The sequence below is a fragment of the Bubalus bubalis genome, chromosome 8 (genome assembly GCF_019923935.1).
Source record: "Bubalus bubalis isolate 160015118507 breed Murrah chromosome 8, NDDB_SH_1, whole genome shotgun sequence".
NCBI lineage: Eukaryota > Metazoa > Chordata > Mammalia > Artiodactyla > Bovidae > Bubalus > Bubalus bubalis.
This window is the reverse complement of record NC_059164.1, coordinates 5258549-5283298: the sequence shown is the minus strand read 5'-3', so window position 1 is coordinate 5283298 and position 24750 is coordinate 5258549. Positions and strand designations below refer to the sequence as shown.

General features: G+C 47.2%; 1 protein-coding gene across 3 annotated transcripts in view; it reads left to right on the top strand.

The window, feature by feature from the left end:
• IKZF1 (IKAROS family zinc finger 1) overlaps positions 1-19138 on the top strand; it is a 119475-nt gene extending 100337 nt beyond the window's left edge. Inside the window, exons 9-10 of one of the 3 annotated variants that reach the window (XR_006552608.2) lie at positions 14653-15373; positions 18970-19138. Coding sequence is in view for 1 of the 3 variants with exons in the window: in XM_044946405.2 (XP_044802340.1) it covers positions 14653-14786 (134 nt within the window). In the remaining 2 variants the exon portion in view is untranslated. Of the gene's footprint in view, positions 1-14652; positions 16107-18969 lie in introns of those variants that run through there. The other 2 variants (XR_006552607.2, XM_044946405.2) reach the window with 2 other exon arrangements.
• The last annotated feature ends 5612 nt before the right edge of the window (positions 19139-24750 follow it).

The window sequence follows — 24750 nt, the reverse complement described above, 5'->3', positions numbered from 1 at the left end:
CAGAGGTGATGGAGAGGAGCAGAACAGCTCACATTCACGCCTGGGAGGGGTAAGAGTCAGGGACAGTCTGCCTGGTCAGCCCCAGGATGACTGCAACTGCTTCCAGGTGGATGCACCAAGGTTCAAAGAGCCTGGTTGCCTGCACAGAGGGCCTGGAAGATGCTGAGTGAAGGAGGCGAGGTGTGGCTGCAGCTGTCAGACAGACACTGTTCCCTGCACACCTGGAACAGCCTGGCATGTTCTGGACAGCTCCCCCTCTGCTGTTCCCCCTGGGGCAGCTCTGGCAGTTTCCTGAGTGCAGTTTTTTATCCTCCCTTAAGACAGCTGCTCATCCAATTTTATTCCTGATGAGTGCTGTAAATTTACAAAACATGCTGTGTTTTATATATTAGTGTGAAATCTGAGGAGCTAAACATCAGAATTGGGGGCTCAGGTGCCAACAATTTCTGATCACATTTCCAATTAATTGGTCATATTTTCTATCAAAATAAAACATCTTGGAGGTTTTGTGACTCCTTGGTGAAGTTCTGCATTTCCCCTAAAAGTACGTGCACTCTAAGGAACAGGATTGCTCAGCTGTTGCCAAAAGTCTCATTTTTTTCATATGGCCAGCCTCTCAACTCCAAATCCTGAGCAGGGCTCGAAACAGACATCTAGGAGCTAGACAATCAGTACAAGACTTGGAAGAAGTGCTCAGACCACCAAGGCAGGGGTCCCCTGTTGCTCAGAAGCCCAGGCATCACTCTGAACCCCACTGGTCTTTCTCTGCACTGGAACCCAGAGAGCAGCCCAGCACAGCTGCCAGGCAGGGCTGGAGCTCAGGTGCGGCCGACGCAGCCTGGATCTTCTCTGCCTTCCCCAAGAGCCTGGCCCTTGCGACCTCTGACGAGGGGGAGATGGAGCCGCTCGGCTCCTAGAATAGCACTTCGGCCTCATGGCCAGGCTCCTGTCCTCCCATTGGCCTCTTCCAGCATTAACCCAAATTCCCAGCTCCCAGCTCCCAGCTCAAGACCACCTCCAGATTTCCTCACCCACACCACCTTCCCCGGGCCCTGGGGCATCCAGAAATCCCCCATGACCCTGGTTCTCAAATGCAGCTCAGAATCACCTGGCTGGTTCTCATACATGGAGTTTCCAGAGACCCACTCCTGACCTTTCTGGAGCAGGAGGTCTGGGTGGAGTCTACCTGCCTCATATGGGACCAGTTCCTCAAGTCCAGATAAGCTGACCCCACCCACCTGGTCCCCATCAAGGCAGATACAACCTTAACCCTCTCCTCCAGCCCTGCCACCTCCCTCTCTTTTTTGACAGAGGAAGAAACCTAATAATTGATTATTAATGAAATTAATAATTATTCAAAATTAATAATGTCTCTCTCTTCCCCTCTTAAATTTAAAACAATTCATGCACGTGTGCTAAGTCACTTCAGTCATGTCCAACTCTGTGATATTATGGACTGCAGCCCGCCAGGCTCCTCTGTCCATGAGATTCTCCAGGCAAGAACACTGCAGTGGGTTTGCCATGACAAGAGAGTCAGAGAGTGGAAAACCAAAATACTAGCTGTGCTACCTGTGAAACCTAGATTAGAGGAACCAGCTTCAGTGCCTGACCACGGTGGGCTTGCTGACTCCAGGCAGACTTGCCCCGCCGGATGCAGGTAGGATTTAAACTCAGGCACCACCTGAGGGGGCTGAGCCCGCACCCTGCAGGAAAGGGGAGGGGGAGCAGAACCCTCATCCTGCAGGCAGCAGAGCCCAGGAAAGCAAGAGAAAGCAAGCTCAGTTCCTGCAGCCAGAGGAGTGTGAAGAGGAGAGAAGCAGGTGCAGGGGAGCCACCAGAGGCAGAGAAGAGAGTGGCGTGATGAGAAGCAGGCGAGCGACGAGAGGAGCCGGCAGGAGGCCTGGCAAGGGGGAAAAGGCATAACCTTCCAGCAGCGGGCTGCAGAGGACTTGACTCTCTCTTACTGGGGTGTGGTCTCCAGGAGCAGGGTTTTTTTTTTTTTTTTTTTTTTTTTTCTGCCATATCTTCAGTGTCAAGAAGAGTTACCTGGCACATAGTAGGTGCTTGGTATGGTCTGAATGTTTGTGTCTCCCCAGAAATCATATGTGGAAATCCTGCCTCCCAAAGGTATTTGGAGGTGGACGTTTGGCAGGTGACTGAGTCAGGATGGAGTCCTTGTGGTGGGATTGCTGTGTACTAAGTCACTTCAGTCGTGTCCGACTCTTTAAAACCCCATGGACTGTAGCCCGCCAGATTCCTCTATCCATGGGATTCTCCAGGCAAGAATACTGGAGTATGTTCCCACGCCCTCCTCCAGGGCATCTTCCCAATCCGGGGATGGAACCCACATCTCAGGTCTCCTGCGTTGGCAGGCTGGTTCTTTGCCACTAGCGCCACCTGCTGGGACTGGTGTCCTAATAAAGAGGCTTCCAGGAGCTCCCTCACCCTTGTCTCCTGTGAGGACAGTGAGAAATCCACCACCGGGAGGGGGCCTCACCTGGCCCTGACCTCAAGACTTCCAGCTTCCGGAACTGTGGGAAATAAAGTTCTGTTGTTCACAAGCCACCCGGTATCTGGCGTTTTGTGACAGCAACCGGCAGACTGGGATGCGGGTCAGTAAACATGGACGCATGTAATTGTCTACTGAAGATGACTGAGATGATTGTGTGCGGAGCACTTGTGAGGTGCTGAGCCCAGATCTCAGGTCCTGTGTGAGCGGTTAGTGAGGGGCAGGGGCAGCGTGGGCTGGGCAGAGGGATTGAGCAGGGAAGCTGGGGAGGCACTAGGTGACGAGAATGGGTCAGCTGTGAAGACAGGTCACAGTTTGAGAGTCAGGTGGTCAAGAGCGAGAAAGCAGGATGGACCCACGAGGCGCCCGAGGGCAGAGCGAGCTGGGAGGGCGGCAGAGCTCTGTTCCCACGGAGAAGAGGGCCATGGTCCCAGACAGGAGGGAAGCCCGCGGAGCCCGGCACCCAAACTCCCTCCACGAAGGAGAGGCCGAAAAGCAGGCCCAGTAAAGCAGCTGAGACCAGGAGCGGGCTGTAAAGAAGCTGCCAGCTGAGCACCCGGACACTGGCCGTGGCAGTTGGCAGGGGGCCCGGGGAGGGAGATGCAGGAGGCGGGGATGGGCTGGGGACCCCTGAGGCTGATGCTGGCAGGAAGGAAATGGGGAACTTGGTGCAGCCCGGACCTCAGGCCTCAGCTGGGACCAGATGCTTCAAAACATGCCAAGTTCTGGGCTGTTTTTTCCTAAGGAGGAAGGTGAAAACCTCAGTGTGAAGTCCCCTCGCTTTTTCCGCTTTTTGGCAAAGCCAAGGACAGGAACAAGGCATGATCCCTGTGTGATGTCTGCTCTCGGCACCCCCCACCCCGCTCCCCCAACACAGGCCGCCCGCGCCCCCTCCCTGGCAGCGGGGTGCTGTGCCGGCCCAGCAGGTGGGCTGTGGCTACGGGGATCGCAGGACGGGAAGCAGATGTGGCCCCCGCAGTCCCCAGGCACAACTGGAGGCTGGCCGCTTGGGGAGGAGATTTGCATAACAAGGATAATTTGGTACCAAAGCTGTCCCCTGAAGTGAACTGCCTGGATCTCGGTGCAGTTGACAAATTTCACTTCTTCTTTCCCATGTTTTGTCAAACCAACTAGATGTGACGTTGAGTGTGTGAATTGTCCAAAGATACTTTCTTTCTCCCTGCATGATTCCGGCCTCCCTCCCTCTGTTCTGCCTGATCCAGGGCTTCCCGTGCCCACTCCCAGGGTCTCTGGCCCCCGAAGGCACTGCAGCAGTGCCTGCCCCACTCAAAGCCTTGCTCCCTCTTGGAGAGATGCCACGGCGGGACTCCAGGCCTCCGGGCACCTTGCCTCTGCTCCCCGCACCTGCCGCTGCGTCCCTGTCAGCTTCCTCCCTCCTGCTTCCTGTGGGCAAGGGCGGGCCGAGGCCCCACCGTGAGGAGTGCATGTGGTCTCGGGCCCTTGGTTTGATTCCCCTTTCAGGGCCCTCCTCCCTCCTGGGCACTGCCCTTCACAAAACCGGCTTGGCTCCCCTTCCCACACCCAGATCCCACTCCTTAAAGCATCACGATTCTTTGAAGCTGCCTTTATACCATCCTACAGGAAAACAATCATGTGTTACTGTTCAAAAATAAAATAGGTAGAGTATATTCTTGGGGGGCCCCCCTGGTGGTTCAGTGGTAACGAAACCACCTGCAGTGTAGGAGCTGCAGGTTCGATCCCTGGGTTGGGAAGATCCCCTGGAGGAGGGCATGGCAACCCACCCTAGTATTCTTGCCTGGAGAATCCCATGGACAGAGGAACCTGGCGGGCTACAGTCCATGGGGTCACAGAAGAATCAGACTCGACTTAGTGGCTGAACAACAACCATGTGCTTGAGGGTCTGTGAGCCTTGGAGTCAGGGAGCCTAATTTGGGGTCCAAGGAGCCTTGGAGTCAGGGAGCCTAGTTTGGGGTCCAAGTTCACCCCTTGCAGATGTCATCTGGTCTGATCAGGACCTGATTCTCCACATTGCTCCAGGCTCCTTCTAACCTTGGGCAGCCTGGCACCATGATGAGCCCGCAGGCCCTGGAATGCTCCCCAAGCCATGCCAGCTGCTGAGCTAGGCATGTAACAAGGCTGAACCTTTGTTCTTAACTAATCTTTGGAGCTGTCTCAAGGCCAGATCTCCAGGCTTCCGAGCTGTCTAAGTCTGTCTCAGGCCTCACATGGTGCTCTGTTAAGTGGCTGCCTCCTCCATTGGACTATGAGGCTGAGGTCTTGACTCAGCATCCCCAAACTTCCACTCCAAGTTTGGGGTGAGGCCCTAGAGGGCACATGGCATATAGGATGGACACTTGTCCCCTGCTCCTTGGGGTCTGTGAAGTCTTATCCCACCGAGATGATGGCCTGGACCCCCCACCCCCGGGCAGGGCTCTTCCTCCTGAACCCCCCTCCCATCTTTCCACATACTTCAGGGCCAGCATTGTCTCCCCAGAGAAAGACAGGAGACAATGGGACACAGGCCTCAGGCTCCCGAGGTCTCCAGGAGGGCCCTCTCCTGTGGGTCCTGGTGGTCAGACCCTGGCAGGGCGCCGCATCCAGGGGATAGGCTGGGCAGTCCTGGGGGACACAGGTGATGGGGAGGAGGAGGGTTGAGAGACTGGGTAGCCAGGCTCCACCAGACACAGCTAGTCTGAGCCAGAGGCAGAGAGAGAGGAGACAGGAACCTGTTTACAAAACAATTAAAACTAGAGAAGTCAGGACAAGTGGAAGACAGTGAAAACAAGCAAACAAAAGGGGGTAAGAAGAGAAAATAGTAACGAGTGTGGTGGCTTCCAATCCAGCTGTATCAGTCTTCATTTTAAACATCATTGGTCTAAATGCACCACTTGAAACATAGACACTGTCAGAGTGGATCTACAGACAAGACCCAACTACACGTGGTCCATGAAGAAGTCACTTTAAATGTAAGACATGTGGGGCTTCCCTGGTAGCTCAGACTGTACAGAATCTGCCTGCAATGCAGGAGACACAGGAAATGTAGGTTTGATCCCTGGGTCAGGAAGATTTCCGGGAGAAGGAAATGGCAACCCACTCCAGTATTCTTGCCTGGACAATTCGGCTACAGTCCATGGGGTTGCAAAGAGCTGGATGCCACTCAGCGACTGAGCACACATAGATTGAAGAGATGAAGAAGGGCAACCTTTGCTAATACCAGTCAGGAGAAAGCAGGAGTTGTTGTAAGTTTAGACACAGCAGACTTCAGAGCCAGGGAGGTTATCCAGGATAGAGGGACTTTGCCTGATGACAAAGGGGCCCGTTCTCTGGGAGAACATAGCAATTCTTAACATGCGTGTGCCTAACAACAGAGCACCCAAACATGCCCTAGAACCACAAGAAGAGACAGACAAACCCACTCACTGTTGCACATGTCAGCCCCTTCCATCAGAAACAGATCCCACAGACAGAAAACCAGGAAGGACAGACTTGAGTGGAAAGACAGAAGGAGGTATTTGGGTGAAGAAGGTTGGCCCAGGGAAATTTGGGCCAGAGGGATAGTGAGCACCAGCCCACCAGAGGCCTGAACCTGGAAACACGTTTGGGGACAGCCATGCCATTAACAGACTTTATGTTTCTGGGCTCCAAAGTCACTGCAGATGGTGACTGCAGCCATGAAATTAAAAGACGCTTGCTCCTTGGAAGAAAAGCTATGACAAACCTAGAGGGAATATTAAAAAGCAGAGACATCACTTTGCTGACAAAGGTTCATATAGTCAAAGCTGTGGTTTTTCCAATAGTCATGTACAGATGTGAGAGTTGGACCGTAAAGAAGGCTGAGCATCAAAGAATTGATGCTTTTGAACTGTGGTGCTGGAGAAGAGTCCTGAGAGTCCCTTGGAAGCAAAGAGATCAAACCAGTAAATCCTAAAGGAAATCAATCCTGACTATTCACTGGAAGGACTGATGCTGAAGCTGAAGCTCTAATTCTTTGGCCACCTGATGGTAAGAGCAAGCTCACTGGAAAATGCTGGGAAAGATTGAGGGGAGGAAGAGAAGGGGGTGACAGAGGATGAGATGGTTGGACACCATCACCGATTCAATGGACATGAATTTGAACAAACTCCGGGAGATGGTGAAGGACAGGGAAGCCTGTCATGCTGCAGTCCATGGGGTCACAAAGAGTCAGACACAATTGAACAACAACAATGCCATTGATTTTAGCCAGAGGGTCCCAGGAGGGCTTTGGGGGCTCTGCAGCTTCTGTGGTCCTGAGGGCCAGCCACCCGGGGAGTCCAGCAGGAAGAGCGGCATGCACACTGAGCTGGAGAAGGGCCTTCTCAGCATCAAGGCTAAGCAAGGGCCTGGGGGGAGAAGCAGGAAATGAGACCCCATCCTGGTCCTGGAACACCCGGCTGTCAAGGGACAGCCGGGCTTTTAGAGGAAGGGTGGGGATGGGAGTGAACAGCCGCTTCAGGTAGTGAAACCAGTGCCCAGGACACAGAATGACTTCTTCAAGGTCACAGGGAGTCACCCTGAGGCACACTTCCTAACGCCCGCCCATTTCACGCAAGAGCCACAGTCACTGAATGAACACTTCTCTGGGTCACACACATGGAAAAAGCATAAGACTACAGGGCCGTGCGGACAGCAATACTGCAACAAAGGCCATACCCTTGAGACAATGTCAAAGAGGCTTAAATGGTCCCCACTCTCACCTTGCACCCCCAGCTGGGGGGGTCAGCCCACATTTATGGGGCCATGGGGCAGCTCAGACTCCCAGTGATCTGGACCGGAACTCGTGTGCAACAGAATCGTGTTAACCAAAAAGGAAAACAATAGCAGTGTCTTACCCTGAGGATTACCTGGTCACTCCAACACACTCTGGGTGCACACCCAGCCCATGCTGTGCCTCACAGCAGCAAAGACCAATTCTGCTTCTTGCCTGTTTGCTTCGAGAAACGGGGCACCCGTTCTCACACCTGCAGCATGGAAATTCCAGGACAGAGCATTTGTTTTCATCCGCAAATAGGACTTATGCAAAGAGCGATGCTGATCCACACAAAGGCCACTAGCCACAACATTCAGAAAACGAAGATCATGGCATCCAGTCCCATCACTTCATGGCAAATAGATGGGGAAACAGTGGAAACAGAGACTTTATTTTTGGGGGTCCAAAATCACTGCAGATGGTGATTTCAGCCATAAAATTAAAAGACGCTTACTCCTTGGAAGGAAAGTTATGACCAACCTAGATAGCATATTAAAAAGAAGAGACATTACCTTGTCAACAAAGGTCCATCTAGTCAAGGTTATGGCTTTTCCAGTGGTCACGTATGGATGTGAGAGTTGGACTATAAAGAAAGCTGAGCGCTGAAGAATTGATGCTTTTGAACTGTGGTGTTGGAGACGACTCTTGAGAGTCCCTTGGACTGCAAGGAGATCCAACCAGTCCATCCTAAAGGAGATCAGTCCTGGGTATTCATTGGAAGGACTGATACTGAAGCTGAAACTCCAATACTTTGGCCACCTGATGTGAAGAACTGACTCATTGGAAAAGACCCTGATGCTGGGAAAGACTGTAGGGCAGGAGGAGAAGGGGATGACAGAGGATAAGATGGTTGGATGGCATCACCGACTCAGTGGACATGGGTTTGGGTAAATTCCAGGAGTTGGTGATGGACAGGGAGGACTGGCGTGCTGCAGGCCATGGGGTCGCAAAGAGTCGGACATGACTGAGGGACTGAACTGAATTGAACTCAACAGCGAGTGATCTAAACTTAAAGTCATCAAAACTAAATAAATGAGAAAATTCAGCCTGCCCGCCGCAGCAGCCTCATTCTAAGAGTGCCATGAGCCGCGTGGGGCTGTGGCTGCCACACTGGACAGAGCAGACAGGAGAGCTTTGCCTTGTGCATCGTGGGGCAGCTCTGCTGAGCTGGAGCAGAGCAGCACTGTTGCCAGGATCTCGGCTCTCTCTGCACCAAAAATGACTCCATGGAGTCATGGAGGAGAAAGATAGAGGGCCTTCATTACTCAGCCAGGCAAAGGGGGAACACAGCAGGCCTGCGCCTCAAGAACTGTGCCCCCCTCCCCGGTGAGTAGGGGAAGGTTATATAGTCGGGCCAGAGGATGTGACTGTCTTGTAGTCCTTTTTATTCTGCAGTTTCAAAAGGGTGGGGTTGCCGAGAAGCTGAAGGTGTGTGCAGGGCCCTAGGTGGCGCCTCTTCTAATGTGGCTGCGCCTCTGCCTCAGGTGGTTTCGTGGCTGCTTCTCCTTTGTGGAGCTGCTGTCCTGCCCTTTGGAACTCAGAGAAGGTGGTGAGGCCAGAGTTCTGGCTGCAAGGGATGGGGGACAAAACGGCCTCCCTGCCCTGGAGTCCCGCAGCCACTGTCAGCATCAATACCCCACAAACGCCCTTCCTCCCGCCTCCGAAAACAACCGTGGGTTCCCAGCTTGTTCCTGAGGAAGCCTGCCTGGGGTACTGAATCCTGGAGGCTGCCCTCGATATTCAAATTACGGAGCAACTTTCACTTCCACTTGGGGACCGAGGCTTCCACTCTGCCAGCAGGGAGATAGCATTTGCCCGAGGCCATGTGCCTTCAGTACAGCAGGTTCACTGGCCCTTCAAGGTGTCTCCGGGGTGGGACTGCTCTTCCCTGATGCTCCCCGCACCTCCCAGACTTTCACCGCACTTCCCCTGGGTCTGTGCCCCAGGCCCTCTGCTCCCTTGACCGCCAGTCCCCTCCAGGCAGCGGTGACCTGCAGGAACTGCTGAGAAGCCTCGGAGGGTGGGATTTCCAGCAAATAGGGAAGGAGTCTGACGCCCTGCTGGTAGATTCTTGCAGGATCACTCTCCTCCCAGGAGAAAAAGAGGAAAAAAAGGCAAATCACTTTCCTCTTGCTTCTGCTTCTCCCCAATAAACTGCTTGCCTCACTTCCTTTTGCAGTTAGAGAAATGTTCCTTGTGAAAGTGATTTCCACACATCCACACGCCATGCTGCCCCAGCCTCCAGGAGGGATTTGTGTGGTGCTTTGCTCGCTGGCTCCCTGGACTTTGACTAAGAAAGTCCTGTCAGAAAATAGGAGCTGACTTGAACCATCCAGCTCTTCCATCAATGGCGAATGCCTATCTCCAGGGGTGAGACAGGGTGCAGATCTAGAAGGTTCCACCTGAGAATCAGGGTCCTTCAAGCATGGCCTGTGACCACGTCAGCCAGCAACAGCCTCCCAAGGGTCCAGGCCTCTCTGTGGCCCTGCTGCACGTGGACAAAGTCAAGGGCTCTGTGTGTGCTGGGGGCTGAAGGAGACCCCTTAATCAGGAACTCTGACTGCCTCTTCTGTTACAACAGAGATTGAAAGTGCTTGTTCTGAGAGCAGAGGGAAGGATTCAGGAAGATGCTCTGTATCAAGGGTTGTTGTTCAGTCCCTCAGTCATGTCCGACTCTGTGACCCCATGGACTGAAGCACGCCAGGCTTCCCTGTCCTTCATTATCTCCCGGAGTTTGCTCAAATTCATGTTCATTGAGTTGGTGATGCCACCCAACCATCTCATACTTTGTCATCCCCTTCTGCTGCAGCCCTCAGTCTTCCCCAGCATGAGGGTCTTTTCCAATGAGTTAGCTGTTCGCATTAGCTGGTCAAGGTGTTGGAGTTTCAGCCTCAGCATCAGTCCTTTCAGTGAACACTATGTCAAGGGAACAGGTGCAAAGCGCCCTCCCAGGGAACCATTCCCTGTGTGTTTAGTCTGTGCTGATGACTTGAAACCAGAAAACACGGAGGCTTGGAAGGACCAAGGACCAGCCCACCACCATGTACATCCACCAGTTCACATGTCTGGTTGGCCCTGGAAAGGACAGGTCCCTTAGAGGGAATTTAAGGCCCTTCCTGGGTCAGGAACATCCCCTGTAGAAGGACAGGCTACCCACTCCAGTATCCTCAGGCTTCCCTTGTGTCCCACCTGGTAAAGAATCCGCCTGCAATGTGGGAGACCTGAGCTCGATCCCTGGGTTGGGAAGATCCCCTGGAGAAGGGGAAAGGCTACCCACTCCAGTATTCTGGCCTAGAAAATTCCATGGACATCCATGGCATTGCAAAGAGTCAGACACGACTGAGTGACTTTGACTTTCACTTTCCCGTGTACACAGGAGTGAGTGCCAGTAAAGCAATTTAGCTGGAAACCTCCCAGCAACACTATAGGCCAAAGCATTTTTAAAAGCTGCTCCATTAAGCGTAATATTTTAATTTAAATACAAAAGTGAAGAAACTAAAAGTTTGAGCTTTGTGGCAAATTAGCTAAACATTCTCTAACATCTAAATTGGAATTTTAAGGTAAAATGGTACCAAAATTCAAAAGGCTGAGAAAGACAAATATCTTATGATATCATCACTTATGTGTGGTATCTTAAAAAAATGATAAGAACTTGTTTACAAGACAGAAACAGACTCACAGACTTAGAAAATAAACTTACGGTTACCAAAGGGGAAAAGAGGGAGCACAGAGTAAATGAGATTGAGACTGACATATACACACTGCTATATGAAGATTAGGTAACTGTTAAGAACCTGCTGTATAGCACGGGGAGCTCTGCTCAGTTCACTATAATGTCCTATATGGAAAAAGAACCTGAAAAAGAATGGATATATGTATATGTATAACTGATTCACTTTGCTGTACAGCAAAAACTAACATGACATTGTAAAACAACCATACTCCAATAAAAATTTAAAAATAAAGAGCTCACTAAATGAAATTAAAAAAAAAAAAAAATTTAAAAAGGCCAAACACAGCCACCTCCAGGGAACTGCTGAAGCCCCAGGCAAAGCAAGGCATGCGCCCCCCCTAGTGGTGAAGGCAGAGAGTGCAGCTGTCCACCCCTTGCTTCCAGGACAGGGTCTCCCAGCGCATGCTTGGAGAGCGCGTTTCTGCACCCCTAGCCCAGCGCCCCACTGACACAGGGGAAAATGGAGCTCTGCGGCAGTGAAAACTGACCCGCTGACTTAGCAAGTTAAGGCTGGAAACAGGCTTGTCAGCAGGTAAACGTGTTCTTACACATGAGCTTATAGTTTGATGTTCAATAGGTGGCACTCGGAGAAGGCGATGGCACCCCACTCCAGTACTCTTGTCTGGAAAATTCCATGGACGGAGGAGCCTGATAGGCTGCAGTCCATGGGGTCGCGAAGAGTCGGACGCTACTGAGCGACTTCCCTTTCACTTTTCACTTTCATGAATTGGAGAAGGAAATGGTAGCCCACTCCAGTGTTCTTGCCTGGAGAATCCCAGGGACGGGAGAGACTGGTGGGCTGCCGTCTATGGGGTCGCACAGAGTCGGACACGACTGAAGCGACTTAGCAGCAGCAGCAGCAGGTGGCACTAGTGGTAAAGAATGTGCCCGCCAGTGCAGGAGACACAAGAGACGCGGGTTCAGTCCCTGGGTTGGGAAGATCTCCTGGAGAAGGAAGTGGCAACCCACTCCAGTATTCTTGCTGGGAGAATCCCATGGACAGAGGAGCCTGATGGGCTGCAGTGCATGGGGTTACAAAGAGTCAGACATGCCTGAGGAATTGAGCATGAACACACCCTAAAAATTTGTTATTCAGCTCTTACACCCGCTGAAGTCAATTCTGGCAAAAATTCAGTTAATAAGCATAGGGACCTCCCCCCACCCAAAGAAGTGTCCTCACTCTGGCCCAGAACTCTTCTAACCTTGCTGGAAACTCCTATTCGACCCCTTCCTAGGGTCCCAGCTCGACCTCTGTGGACCTTCACCCTGGTCTGAGCAAGGAGTCTCAAGAGCTCACCTTCTTAGAACATGATCCTTCACCCTGGACCTCCAGGTCCCTGCAGCTGAGATCTCTGGTGTCTGTAGGGGAGGGAAACTTGGCTTCTACTCATGCAAGTTCAGTGGATAAGCCTGTGAAATAAGGTAATAATAGGTCAAAGGGAGAAAAGGCACACAATTTTATTTGGTGTTAAATGTTTTACGTGGCATGGGGGACTTCATGGGTAGGAAAGAAACTGCCCCCTGTCCCCCATTGCTGAACCTCCAGCAAGGCTTGGAAGCTGTCGAGCCATCTGAACAAAGAAAGATCAATTTAAAGAGAAGGATCCTTTCCTAAAGAGAGGCCCTTGGAAAGGGCCTCAGTGTCCAGGACTGGCAGTTTGTGGGAAGGCAGTTCTGGGGGGAACACAAGGGCTAGCTAGTGAGGCTGGTGTGGGCATGCAGTATTGTGATTTATAAGAAGCACACATATACATATGGTCATTCACCTGGTCACTCACATGTGGTTGGTCTTCACGCACCCTTCCTAGCCCACAGCTCCCGAAAGCCCCTCTTCTGTCCTGAGTGATAACAGCACTGGGATCAGTGCCTGAAAACCCCTCAGGGAAGGAGCCTTAGGGGTTCCACCCAAGGATGGGGATGGTTACCAGGAGAATCAGCCGTGTGGTTCGACAGTAGGAATTTTCAGTTCCACCTCCCACCCCACCCCACCCCCGATTTCCCAGGAGGGAAGAGGGGCTGGAGGTTGGATCTATCACAATAACCAATGATTAAACCAATCCTGCCTATGCTGAAAAGCACAGACCCCCATGGAGACGCTACGGGGCTGGGCTCTTCTCAGGGTACAAAGGTACCTAAAAGCAACGAGAGGCTGCTGAGTGTCAAGCACCCTGAGTCTGTATCTGCAGCTGGGAAGCCAGGGCTGGCTGAGGACTGAAATCAGTGAAGTTGTGAAGAATGTGGGAACTGCTCTAAAACCTCAGCATAAACGCTGACCTAGAGCAGCAAAGATGCTCCCTTGCTTCAGCCTGGCAGGACGTGGAGCTAGGAAGCGTTCCTTTCCCAGAGTGCAGAAACCGGAGACCCCAAGATGGAGAACCTTCTGGGATCACCATCCTTGCCTGGTTTCCCCCAAGAAGCACCCTGGCTGTGAAGGTCACAGGCGTGGGGGGAAACCCAGGAGCAGGTTGGAGGCTGAGGACAGGCACGTCGAGTGCCACTGACCAGTTGACCAGTGATGACCCGAGGCTGGGAGTCAGTAGAATCATCTGCCTATCAGCTTGTACCCTGTGATGTTCCATGGTTTAGGTAAAAAGTGGTTCAATGTGGGCAACATGGTGGGACAAGTGTTGGGCTTCCCAAGTCATTCAGTGGGTAAAGAATCCACCTGCAGTGCAGGAGACACAGGTTCGATCCTTGGGTCAGGAAGAAAAGGACATGGCAACCCACTCCAGTGTTCTTGCCTGGGAAATCCCATGGACAGAGGAGCCTGGCTGGCTGCAGTCCATAGTGTCACAAAATGTTGAACACAACTGAAGCAACCGATCATACACACACAGCCTAGTGTAAGGCATGCACAGAGATTGGTTGCCATCAATCTTTGGAGTAATTTCTGGTAAACAAGAAAAAAGGCTGATCTACAGCCACATTTAGGGGAAGACTCCAGTGATGGAGAGACATTCCATGTAGGGTGAATACCTACTTATAACTTTGGACTTATAAAGTTCAAATAGACTTGTTCTCCTATTTAAAAATTAGAGCAGCTGATGTTGGTGATGAATTAAACTATGTGTAGCATTATCACAGGAGAAACTGGGAAAGTGTACAAACTCTGTACCAATTTTTGCAACTTCTTATGAGTCTGAAATTTTTAAATAGAAAGTATTTTAAGTGAATAAAATAGGAGATATTTTAATCAGACCCCAAAACATGGGTGAGCTGAGCAAATTTCAAATAAGGAGTGGGATCACTGAGTTTTTAAATAAATTTAGTACTTACAGGAAAGACACCCTGGAATCTACGAAAGCAAATAAGTCTTTTTTTTAACAAATTTTTTAGTGATAACTACATATGGTTAGCAGCAAAATTGTGCATACTGTAATGTATTTGAATTTTGGGTCACAAACTCGGGTGTGAAAGAAATGTCATTTTACAGGCTTTGTTAATTATCTACAGCCACATTCACCAGATCCCAACACTTAGCAGCTTCAAACAGGAAACATTTGTTCTCTATCAGTTGGCCAGGAATGCAGTGCAGCTTGGTGGGGTTTTCTGGTTTGAGGTGTCTAACAAGACTGACATCAAGGGGTTTGTTTGGGCTGAGGTCTTGTCTGCAGGCTCAACTGGGAGAGTTTCACTCGGGTTCTTGTATGTGATTGTCAGGATGCAGTTCCTCTCAGGATCTTGGGCAGAAAACCCCATCTCATTGCTGGCCGCTGACGGGAGACCTCCGCTGTCCTTGGTGTGTGGGTCTTGCACAGGGCAGCTCACACGTGGCAGCTGCTACCCCAGAGTGAGCAAGTAAGGGCAAGAGAGAGTGAGTGAGTGAGCTGGAAGCCAGCCTTTTTGAACTAACCATGGAAGTGATTGACGTCCCATCACTTTTGAACTGTGAACAAATGACATCAGGATCATGGAAACCGAATTGCAGTCCATTTATCCACCTGCTGGCTCCAGTGATTCCATCCTGACACCTGTAAGATACAGTCACTCCTTGAAAAGTCTCATCAAAAGCCGCCCAACTCAAAGTCCAGACTCTCACCACCTGAGTCAAGTCCAGGTCCAGAAGTGACCCCTGAGCTGTAGTTCTCTAAGAAAGTTCCTGGGACACAACTTCTCTTGATCCATGAGCCCACGAATGAAAGTGACAAGCTGTCTGCTCTGTCACACCCTGCATATTATGGTGGGACAGCAGCTACGCACACCCTTGCTTCAGATGGGGACATGCGAGAGGCACGCAGGCATCACTGACCCTGTGTGGGTCTGAAATCCCTCCAGACTGACGCTGCAAGTGGCTTCAGTTTCAAGGCCTGAGTACAAGATCCTGTGGCTGTAGGCTCTGCCTTCTGACACATCCTTCCTTTTTCATGGAAGGTCCTGGCAGGTGAGTGGTTTCATCAGCCTGTTTTCTGGGAGCCTGCCATCTGCCTTCATTTTCATTCTTTGTCCCTGTGAGTCTAAGCTCACAGTGTTTCTGCTAAAAGTAGTTTTTCTCAGACCCCATATGGGCCTTCTGTGGCTTTGGGTGGGTTCACCCCATCAGACAAGAGTTGTACCCACAGATCACTCTTCCTGCTCCCTGATCCAGAGCGTTGACTGAGGACAGAAGCCTGCCAGCTGGACAGGGAGGGTCTCTGGGATCTCCCATGTGAGTAAATGTTCTGAATTTTCCATCCTTCTGAGTTCACACCCTCTGCTTTTCCTTGAGAGACATTCTAACAGTGTACACCTTAATTTGGGCATCTTTGCGACCAGGAGGGGTTGAGGATTTTCAGGATCATCTAGCCCTGGTTGTTTTGTCTGACAGTTCTGTCGATATCAATACTCATCTCTCCTCCTGTGTTCCACGGTGAGCAGAAACCCGGCAGCACCTTCCACACCTCACTGGAAGCCCCTTGTCTGGCCACGTGGATGAGTTAGTACTTATAAGTCCTGCTTCCCCTGTGACTATAAGAGACAGTTAGGAGCTAAGCCTTCTGCCCCTACATACAGGGATGCCTTTCCTTTAGTCCACAATAACCCACTCCTCACCTCCATCAAGCCCTCAACAGCAGGGTCCAGTCCGTGTTTCTGAAGTGAAGTGAAGTGAAGTCTCTCAGTCGTGTCTGACTCTTTGTGACCCCATGGACTATACAGTCCATGGAATTCTCCAGGCCAGAATACTGGAGTGGGTAGCCTTTTTCTTCTCCAGGGGATCTTTCCAACCCAGGGACTGAACCCAGGTCTCCCACATTGCAGGCAGTTTGTTTAGCAGCTTAGCCACAAGGAAATCCCAAGAATGCTGGAGTGGGTAGCCTATCCCTTCTCCAGTGGATCTTCCCAACCCAGGAATCAAACCGGGTCTCCTTCATTGCAGGTGGATTCTTTACCAACTGAGCTATGAGGTAAGCCCCCTATTAGCCCATGTTTCTAATAGTCATTGCTCAGTGTAGTTTAGTCTTTCTCTCTTAAGCTCCGCCCAATTCTCTCAGCCTTCCCATGCCCTCCTTCCAAAGCCATCATGACATCTATGATCCAATTCCAGACGCCAAAGTCTGTCTTACTTATCTATTGTTGCATAACAAGCTAGCACAAACTTGAGTCAAGATGACACCACGTCTGTGGTTACAGAATCTAGATGCATGGCAGCTGGGTTCTCTGACCCAAAACACAAATGTAACGATAAGATCTCTGTAGTCTCTCACCTCTGTCTGAAAAGAGGCTTTCTGAACCGAAAGCTAATATAGAAATCACAGAATACAGATGTAAAAATTTGACTAATAGAAAAACTCATTTCCAAGTATAAATTGAAAGTAATCTTTAAAAATTGTGTAAAAAATTTTTAAAAACTAAGAAAGAAATAAAGTTTCCTAGATTTAAAAAAAACCATTTTTAGGATAGCTACTTTCTATTTCAGTCCAGCTTTCCTCTGAGATATTCCAGACTGCAAATCACTTTTCTTTCTTTCTTAAAAAATACTTATGCACTTATTACTTGTTTGGCTGCACTGGGTCTCAGTTGTGCCGTGTGGGTCCTTTCCCTGCAGGGCACAGGCTTCTCTAATTGTGGCACGCGGGCTCTAGAGAGCCTGGGCTTGTTAGTTGCAGGTCACTGGCTTAGTTGATCCAAGGCATGTGGGATCTTGGTTCCCCAACCAGGGATTGAACCTGTGTCCTTTGGACTGGAAGACAGATTCTTCACCACTGGACCACCAGGCAAGTCCCTTTAGTCCCATTTCTTATGTGTAGCCTGATACAGTGGGCAACAACATCACCACTGGGATGATCTCAAGAATCCTACCCAAAGGCAGCTGTTAATAGCATTTGAAAGTGGGACTTGGCATCATCCAGTTACATACTTCCTCTGTTGCCTTAAGCAAATCTTCTTTAAGAATGTGAATCTCATGGGGCCTCGTTGAACCACAGACACTTTGTTCAGTAGGTCTGGGGTGGGGTCCAGAGAATCCATGGTAATGATCCACGAAAACACAACTCATTCTCCACTAACTCATGGGTTGAAGAAACTAAATATGTAACAACAGTCTCCTGTTGTAACTGAGCTAAGGGCTCGCTGTCCAACACACACAGAAGCCAGAACTGCAGCATCAGGTTTTAGGAGAGAAAAGAGCTTTACTTCAACGTCAGCTGGCAAGAGGATGAAGCTCAAATGTGTCTCCTTGATCTGGGGTTCTATCAGACTTCCAGGAGTTAGGGGAGAAGGGCTTGTGTGCAGAGGTGCTGGGGTGGGGTAAAGGTTTCAGTGGGAAGGCTGTGGGGGTGGCCATTCACGGTAAGGTAAGTGAAGATCCGGCTTCAGCACTGGACCTCCTGGACAGCTGAGTCCTCGCTTCCAAAAGGGCTCTGGTGGCCGTGTTCTTTGATCCGTGGGGAGAGAGACTGGTTTCGGGAGTTATTTAAGGTCAAAGTTTTCTCTCTTGCTTGCCCTGGCTGCGTGACTTGTGGATTTGTTCTGTTGTCTCTGAGAAACAATTCAGTATCTTATTAGAATCAGGAAAGTGCCAGTCTGGGGCTGGTGCTGTGGTTACTTTGTGAAGGTTGTCGCCTCCCATTTTTTCTCAGCTCATATAGTTCTCTGCTGTCCTTATAAAATTTTTCTTAACACTTAACAATCCTGTCCTTTACAACAGGTCAACATCGGGGCTTGGTTGAGTAAAGTTTGATGTATCCACCCGGTGGAGTACAATGCAACCCTGAAGAGTCTGTAGGCATGGAGAGGTCCACTTATGGTGGACTGTTAAGTTTCAGTGCTAATTGCTTCTGCAGCATAATTCTAACTACATAGAAATTTATTATACTGTGTGCCTCATGGAGAGAGTGTCCTAAACATTCTGGGTTGTGGAACTGTGTTTTGTTTCCCTTCTCATTCTGTACTTTTCCAGTTTTCCTCAGTGAGCATATAATAATTAAACATGTTATATTCATTAAACATTTCCAAAAATTAAGATTGCTCTAGTGGGAAGAAGTGAGAGAATCTATGACAGGAATTCCAGTTGGAAATTTCTCACTGGGACTCATGAAGAAAACTTTTATTCTAGTCTCAAGATGATATTTTCAAAGATAAATGTTTTGAATTGGAGTTGTTTCTTTTAAAAGGATATTAAGTACTGTGTATCCAAATACTAATCAGAAAGTTTCAGTTAATACTTTAAGAAAAAAATACAGAAAACAGGGGGAAAAGGAAGGAAAAATGGAAGGGAAAAAAAAGAAAAAGTTTTAATATGTATTGAGCATGCTTCTGATTATCCTTATGAAAAATAAAACAGAAAACAATAAGGAGAGACAAGAAAAGTAAATATTCTTAAATCTCAGTAGCCAGAATTTTGTATTCTTGAGTTTTATGCTTGAAAGAGCCAATCTCAGTTGTTTAGTTTTTTGACCCTGAACCTTTACATACCTTTACAGTTTCCTTAGACAACGTGTTGGGCTTTCTTCTCATGCAGAATTCAGCTTTGTCCATTTAATATGTTTTCTTCTGTTTCAGGTTGACAACTAAACTTGGAGGAGCTCATCTATTTTGAGCAGATAACACTTTATCAAATCTCATTAGGGAATTTGTTTCTTTGCTTTTAAAAAATGTCATATTTTCTCCAGGACAGGATAAGTGTGTACTATGTTTTATGTAAATTAGCAAATTTAAAACAATAAAGGAAATACTATACTGGATTTCCCGTTTCTTAAGGTAAATATCTATGAATTGATTCCTGAACTTGGGTAGAATCTTGGGAGAGTCTGAAGCTGTCAGTGTTTGCTCTCACTTTGTTAAGGCTCCTCTTCTTAATCTGTCTGTTGTGTTGGCTTCGAGAAAGACAAGCCTTGCCAACTACTTAATCACATTGCTCAATAGACCAAGAGTTACCGAATTGGAAAGTATTGCAGCCTTTTGCACTGGGCTCATTCCCACTGCCCTTTTGTCCGGTAGTGAGGAAAGGCAGGTCTGTCTGTCCTGCTCACTAACCTATTTTTTGCTGAATGAAAATACCTTCGAGCCCAGAGAGACTCACTTGATCAAAGAGAATTTGTGATCGGTTCAGCAGTGAGCGTTGGTAATGTTTGGCACAGAAAACATGCACAATAGATCGTGGAGTGGAGTTGAAAGAGTCAAAAAGAGCCTTTGAAATTAACTATACAATGGGATTAAGTCTTTCCAAAATAGTAAAATGGCTTAGGAAAAACATTTGTTTTCATTTCTGTGTACAATTGTAGACTGGATATTGTGTGCATTTCCCATTCTAATTTAGGGCAGTTGAGAGGAATAAATAATGAACTACTGACACATTTATTTTGCATCTACTAAGCTTATCCATTAAAATAGATTTATCTGCATCATTTCCCTCAAATTGCAATCATGCCTTAGTTTTGTGGCAATTTTCTATATTTTGTGAAATTATGTCTCCAGAAGCTTATCATATATTCCAGATTGCAGTGTCCCACAGAGTCAGAAGCATATGTATGGCCATGCCATTTCTTCCAAATGTGAGGGCCCGACATTGTCTACACCCCAAACTCTGAAGAAATAGAATTTATCCACTTCTGCGGTCACTGATGTAGTCATGCATGTATGTATGTTGCTTGCTCAAAGATTCCTTTGTAAAATGAGTTTCTGAACAATTCAGTTCCTTAAAATGCAGATGAAATCTGTATTTGTCTCACAGCTACTTTTAAAAGCAATTTTGATAGTCTTGCTCAATTTGGAGTTGGATGAATGACTATTTGCTACAGATTCTGATTCTGAGAGGTTTACTTCTAATGCAATCTAATGTATGTGCAAAACTTCCACCCTGGTTTTTAAAGATTTATTTTCTGTTCGGCCATCATCTTTTCAGCGTCATTTTCCATATGAAATAGAATAATGTTTTCTGAAAGGAATTTATAATAGGGGCTTTCAATTCTCACCCCTTGCCACTTCCTTACTAACAAACTTAATGGCTCCTCTAATCTAAAAAAATAAAGCCATGTTCAATACCTTAAAAATACTATTTGAGTTTTTAAAAATTACAAAAAGAATACATTGTTGTTGTCAGATATGGAAACCGCCTGCCTCCTCCAATTCCCATTCCAGAGAGGTAAGCAGTCTTAATTGTCATTGACTGTCCTTCAGGACCTTTTTTGCATCCTTTTACTTACCCAGAAACACGTGAATTATCACGCAACTGGCTCCTTGCAGAAGAGCTTGGTGCTCTCACCTCATCAGTGTATATACAGATGTAATTGATTCTTAAAAACCACTGCTAAAACCCCATGGAATGGACTTAACCATTCTCCACTGATGGATTTGGGGTTATTTTTTCATATATTAGAATGTTTCCATGAGCTCATTTTCATAGTATGGAGGCCTGGAAGTGGAGTCATTTGGGGGCAGATGTGATCAAATTGCCTTCCAGAAAGGCTACACTTATGTATATTCTCCCCTAGAAAAGTGTGCAATGACCTCTTCTCCAAGTCTTTATCAGCTCTTGACAATATGGATCTTTTCCAGTTTTGCTGGTGCTTTCATCATTTCTAATCATCAATTTTTGATGCTTTTGGCTCCATGTATAAAGCTGGAGAAGGCAATGGCACCCCACTCCAGTACTCTTGCCTGGAAAATCCCATGGATGGAGGAGCCTGGAAGGCTGCAGTCCATGGGGTCGCTGAGGGTCGGACCCGACTGAGCGACTTCACTTTCACTTTTCACTTTCATGCATTGGAGAAGGAAATGACAACCCACTCCAGTATTCTTGCCTGGAGAATCCCAGGGATGGGGGAGCCTGGTAGGCTGCCGTCTATGGGGTCGCACAGAGTCGGACACGACTGATGTGACTTGGCAGCAGCATAAAGGTGCATGAATGGTGTTAAGAGGTAGGAAGAGTTTTATCAACAAACAATATTTTTCCTCACGGAGTTTATTGCTTTTGAGCCTGACTCCCCTCTGGTTGGGATTAAGGGCCTGCTTGGTGTCTGCACACTCCTTTTGCATCTCTCTCCAAACCTTTATTGTCAGAGTTCTTTTATAAAAATATCATTGAACTTTGCCTTTTTACCTAACCTATGAGGCTTTGTTTATTAGTCAAGGAATTCTTCACATGTATTGTGAACCTGAAGTGTTTAATCTTTTTTTCTGACATCTTATTTTAAATTTTCTATCCTTTCTCTCCCCTCCTTATTCCTTTTAAAAGTCTTTTTCCTCTTTGTTTGGATTGATCAGGTTTTCCTTGCTTTATTTTTTTCTCTGAGACTTGGAGGTTTTAAATCTCACTTCTGACCTATGTCCTTTATCTATATTACTAACATTTTTACTTACATTTTAGACAGATATATTTAAAGTACATAAATATATATGTACAACCATACATGCATGTATTTATTACTTTTGTTTCTACCTTAATTTAAATGGATTATGCATATATTTAAAATGAATATTAGTCATATATTACATAGTCAGATGTTTAATCAATGCTGATTGAGTAACAATTTGTCATTTATTCTAAAGGAGTGACAATGTGAAACATACCATCAATATTCAAAGGGTAATCCACCCCAACTATTAAAGAGAACATGAGAACATGATACAATAATTTAAAATGCAATATTAAATACACAATACTTTGTGAGTTCCAAACTTCAATATCAACCATTTTAGAGACACCATTTTAAATTTATTTATTTATTTATTTATTTTTGGCTTCTCTAGTTGTGATGAGCAGGAGCTGCTCTGTAGGTGTGGTGCATGAGCATCTCTTGTTGCAGAACATTGGCTCGGTAGTTGCAATGCACAGGCTTAGCTGCCCAGAAGCATGTGGAATCTACCTGCACCAGAGACTGAACCCGTGTCCTCTGCATTGTTGCTGCTGCTGCTGCTGCTGCTAAGTCGCTTCAGTCGTGTCCGACTCTGTGCGACCCCATAGACGGCAGCCCACCAGGGTCCACCATCCCTGAGATTCTCCAGGCAAGAACACTGGAGTGGGTTGCCATTTCCTTCTCCAATGCATGAAAGTGAAAAGTGAAAGTGAAGTCGCTCAGTCGTGTCCGACTCTTAGCGGCCCCATGGACTGCAGCCTACCAGGCTCCTCTGTCCATGGGATTTTCCAGGCAAGAGTACTGGAGTGGGTTGCCATTGCCTTCTCTGCTCTGCATTGTTAGGTGAATTCTTAACTCCTGGACCAGCAGGGAAGTCCTAAAGACACTTTTAAATTAAACTTTATGTCAACGAAGGTGCTGTTATTTTTAAGTATTTCTATTTTTATATAGTGTCTTTGTTTCTTTTATATTAAGTATTTCTAAATTTCTTACAGATAAAAACTCCCCTCTAACAATAATCTCTATCCTATAATTTACACCACTTGATTTTGGATGACAGAGGGAGCCTGGGCTGCAGCAAATGCCTGCCAATGAAGCCTGGGAGAGTTTAAAGATCATTGTCAAATTTGCAGCAACCCTGAGGTAACACGATGAGAAGCTGTGTGCATAGAAGCCAACATTGTATGAAGTTCACCAGTTCCCAAAGCCAGATTCTTCACGATAGCTTTAACGGTACAGAAATTGTTTCCTACATCAAAAGGCTGACTACATATATAGAACACAGAGTTTTAAAACAATTGCTTACACTGATTACCAGTGTGGGGCTGATGACACAGCATCTGGACCTACCCTGTCCAGTATGGCAGCCGCTGGTCACGTGGGACTGTGGAATTTTTGAATGTGGCTACTTAGATCAAGATGTGATGTGAATGTAAAATATTCATCAGATTTCAATGGGGCCAGTGGCTGAGCTTCTGATTCGATTTTTTTTTTTTTTTTGCACTATGTTGATTTTTTTTTTTTTTTTTTGAAGTACAGTGGATTTATTAGGTTGGTACAAAAGTAATTGTGGTTTCAGACCATGAATTTTAAATCATTATAACTAGGCTTAAACACATCCTTATTAATCAAAATAGGAACCATTATAATCAACACATTTTTGCCAGTGAGAAATAAGTTTATTTCTGTAGCATAAAAATCCATGCTTAAGGATTCAGTGAACTCTTGGAAAGCATTTCCTGCCACCTGCTGGAAGTGTTTTCCCTGCAAAAAAAAGTTGTTGAGATGCTTGAAGAAGTGGTAGTTGGTTGGCGAGAGGTCAGATGAATAATGACAGATGAGGCAAAACTTTGTAGCCCAATTCGTTCAGTTTTTTAAGCATTGGTTGTATGACCTACAGTCAGGTGTTTCTGTGGGAAAGAATTGGCCCATTCTGTTGACCAATGCCAGCTGCAGGCATTGCAGTTTTCAGTGCATCTCAGTGATTTGCTGAGCATAACTCTTAGAGGTAATAGTTTCAACAGGATTCAGAGAGCTGCTGTGGATCAGACGGGCAGCAGACCACCAAACAGTGGCCATGACTATTTTTTAGTGCAAGTTTGGCTTTGAGAAGTGGTTTGGAGGTTTTTTTGTACAACCACTGGTCGTCACTGGTTGTCACATAACATCCACTTTTTGTCACACATCACTATCAGATTGAGAAATAGTTCATTGTTGTTACGCAGAACAAGTGAAGATGATACTTCAAAATGACGATTTTTTTGATCTTCAGTCAGCTCGTGACACACCCATTTATCAAGCTTTATCACCTTTCCAATTTGCTTCAAATGACAAATGACCATAGGATGGTTGACAATGAGTTCTTCAGCAACTTCTCATGTAGTTGTAAGAGGATCAGCTTTTACGATGGCTCTCAGTTGCTCATTGTCAACTTCCGATGTCAGGCTGCTATGTTCCTCATCTTCAAGGCTCTCACCTCCTTTGCAAAACTTCTTGAACCATCGCTGCACTGTACGTTCATTAGCAGTTCCTGGGCCAAATATGTTGCTGATGTTGCGAGTTGTCTCCACTACTTATGACCCATTTTGAACTCAAATGAAAAAATGGCTCAAATTTGCTTTTTATCTAATATCATTTCTACAGTCTAATATAAAATAACAGCAAGTAATAAGTCAGTAGGAAAAAATGAAGTGAGAAATGCACGTTAAAATGAATATAACATAACCATATTTAAGAATGTATTCCAAAATCAAGTAGCCAAGTTCAACAATGTAAAACCTCAATTACTTTAACATCAACCAAATACTATGTTGTGTTAGCTTCAGATGTGCCACATAGTGACTGTTTATATATACATAGTTTCTTGAAACACCAACAATTCAACACATATAAATATATATATAACCAAATATATATATAAAACTTATATTATTTTCTAGAGTTTTTCCCCTTTTAGATTATTACAAAATATTAAGTATTGTTCTCT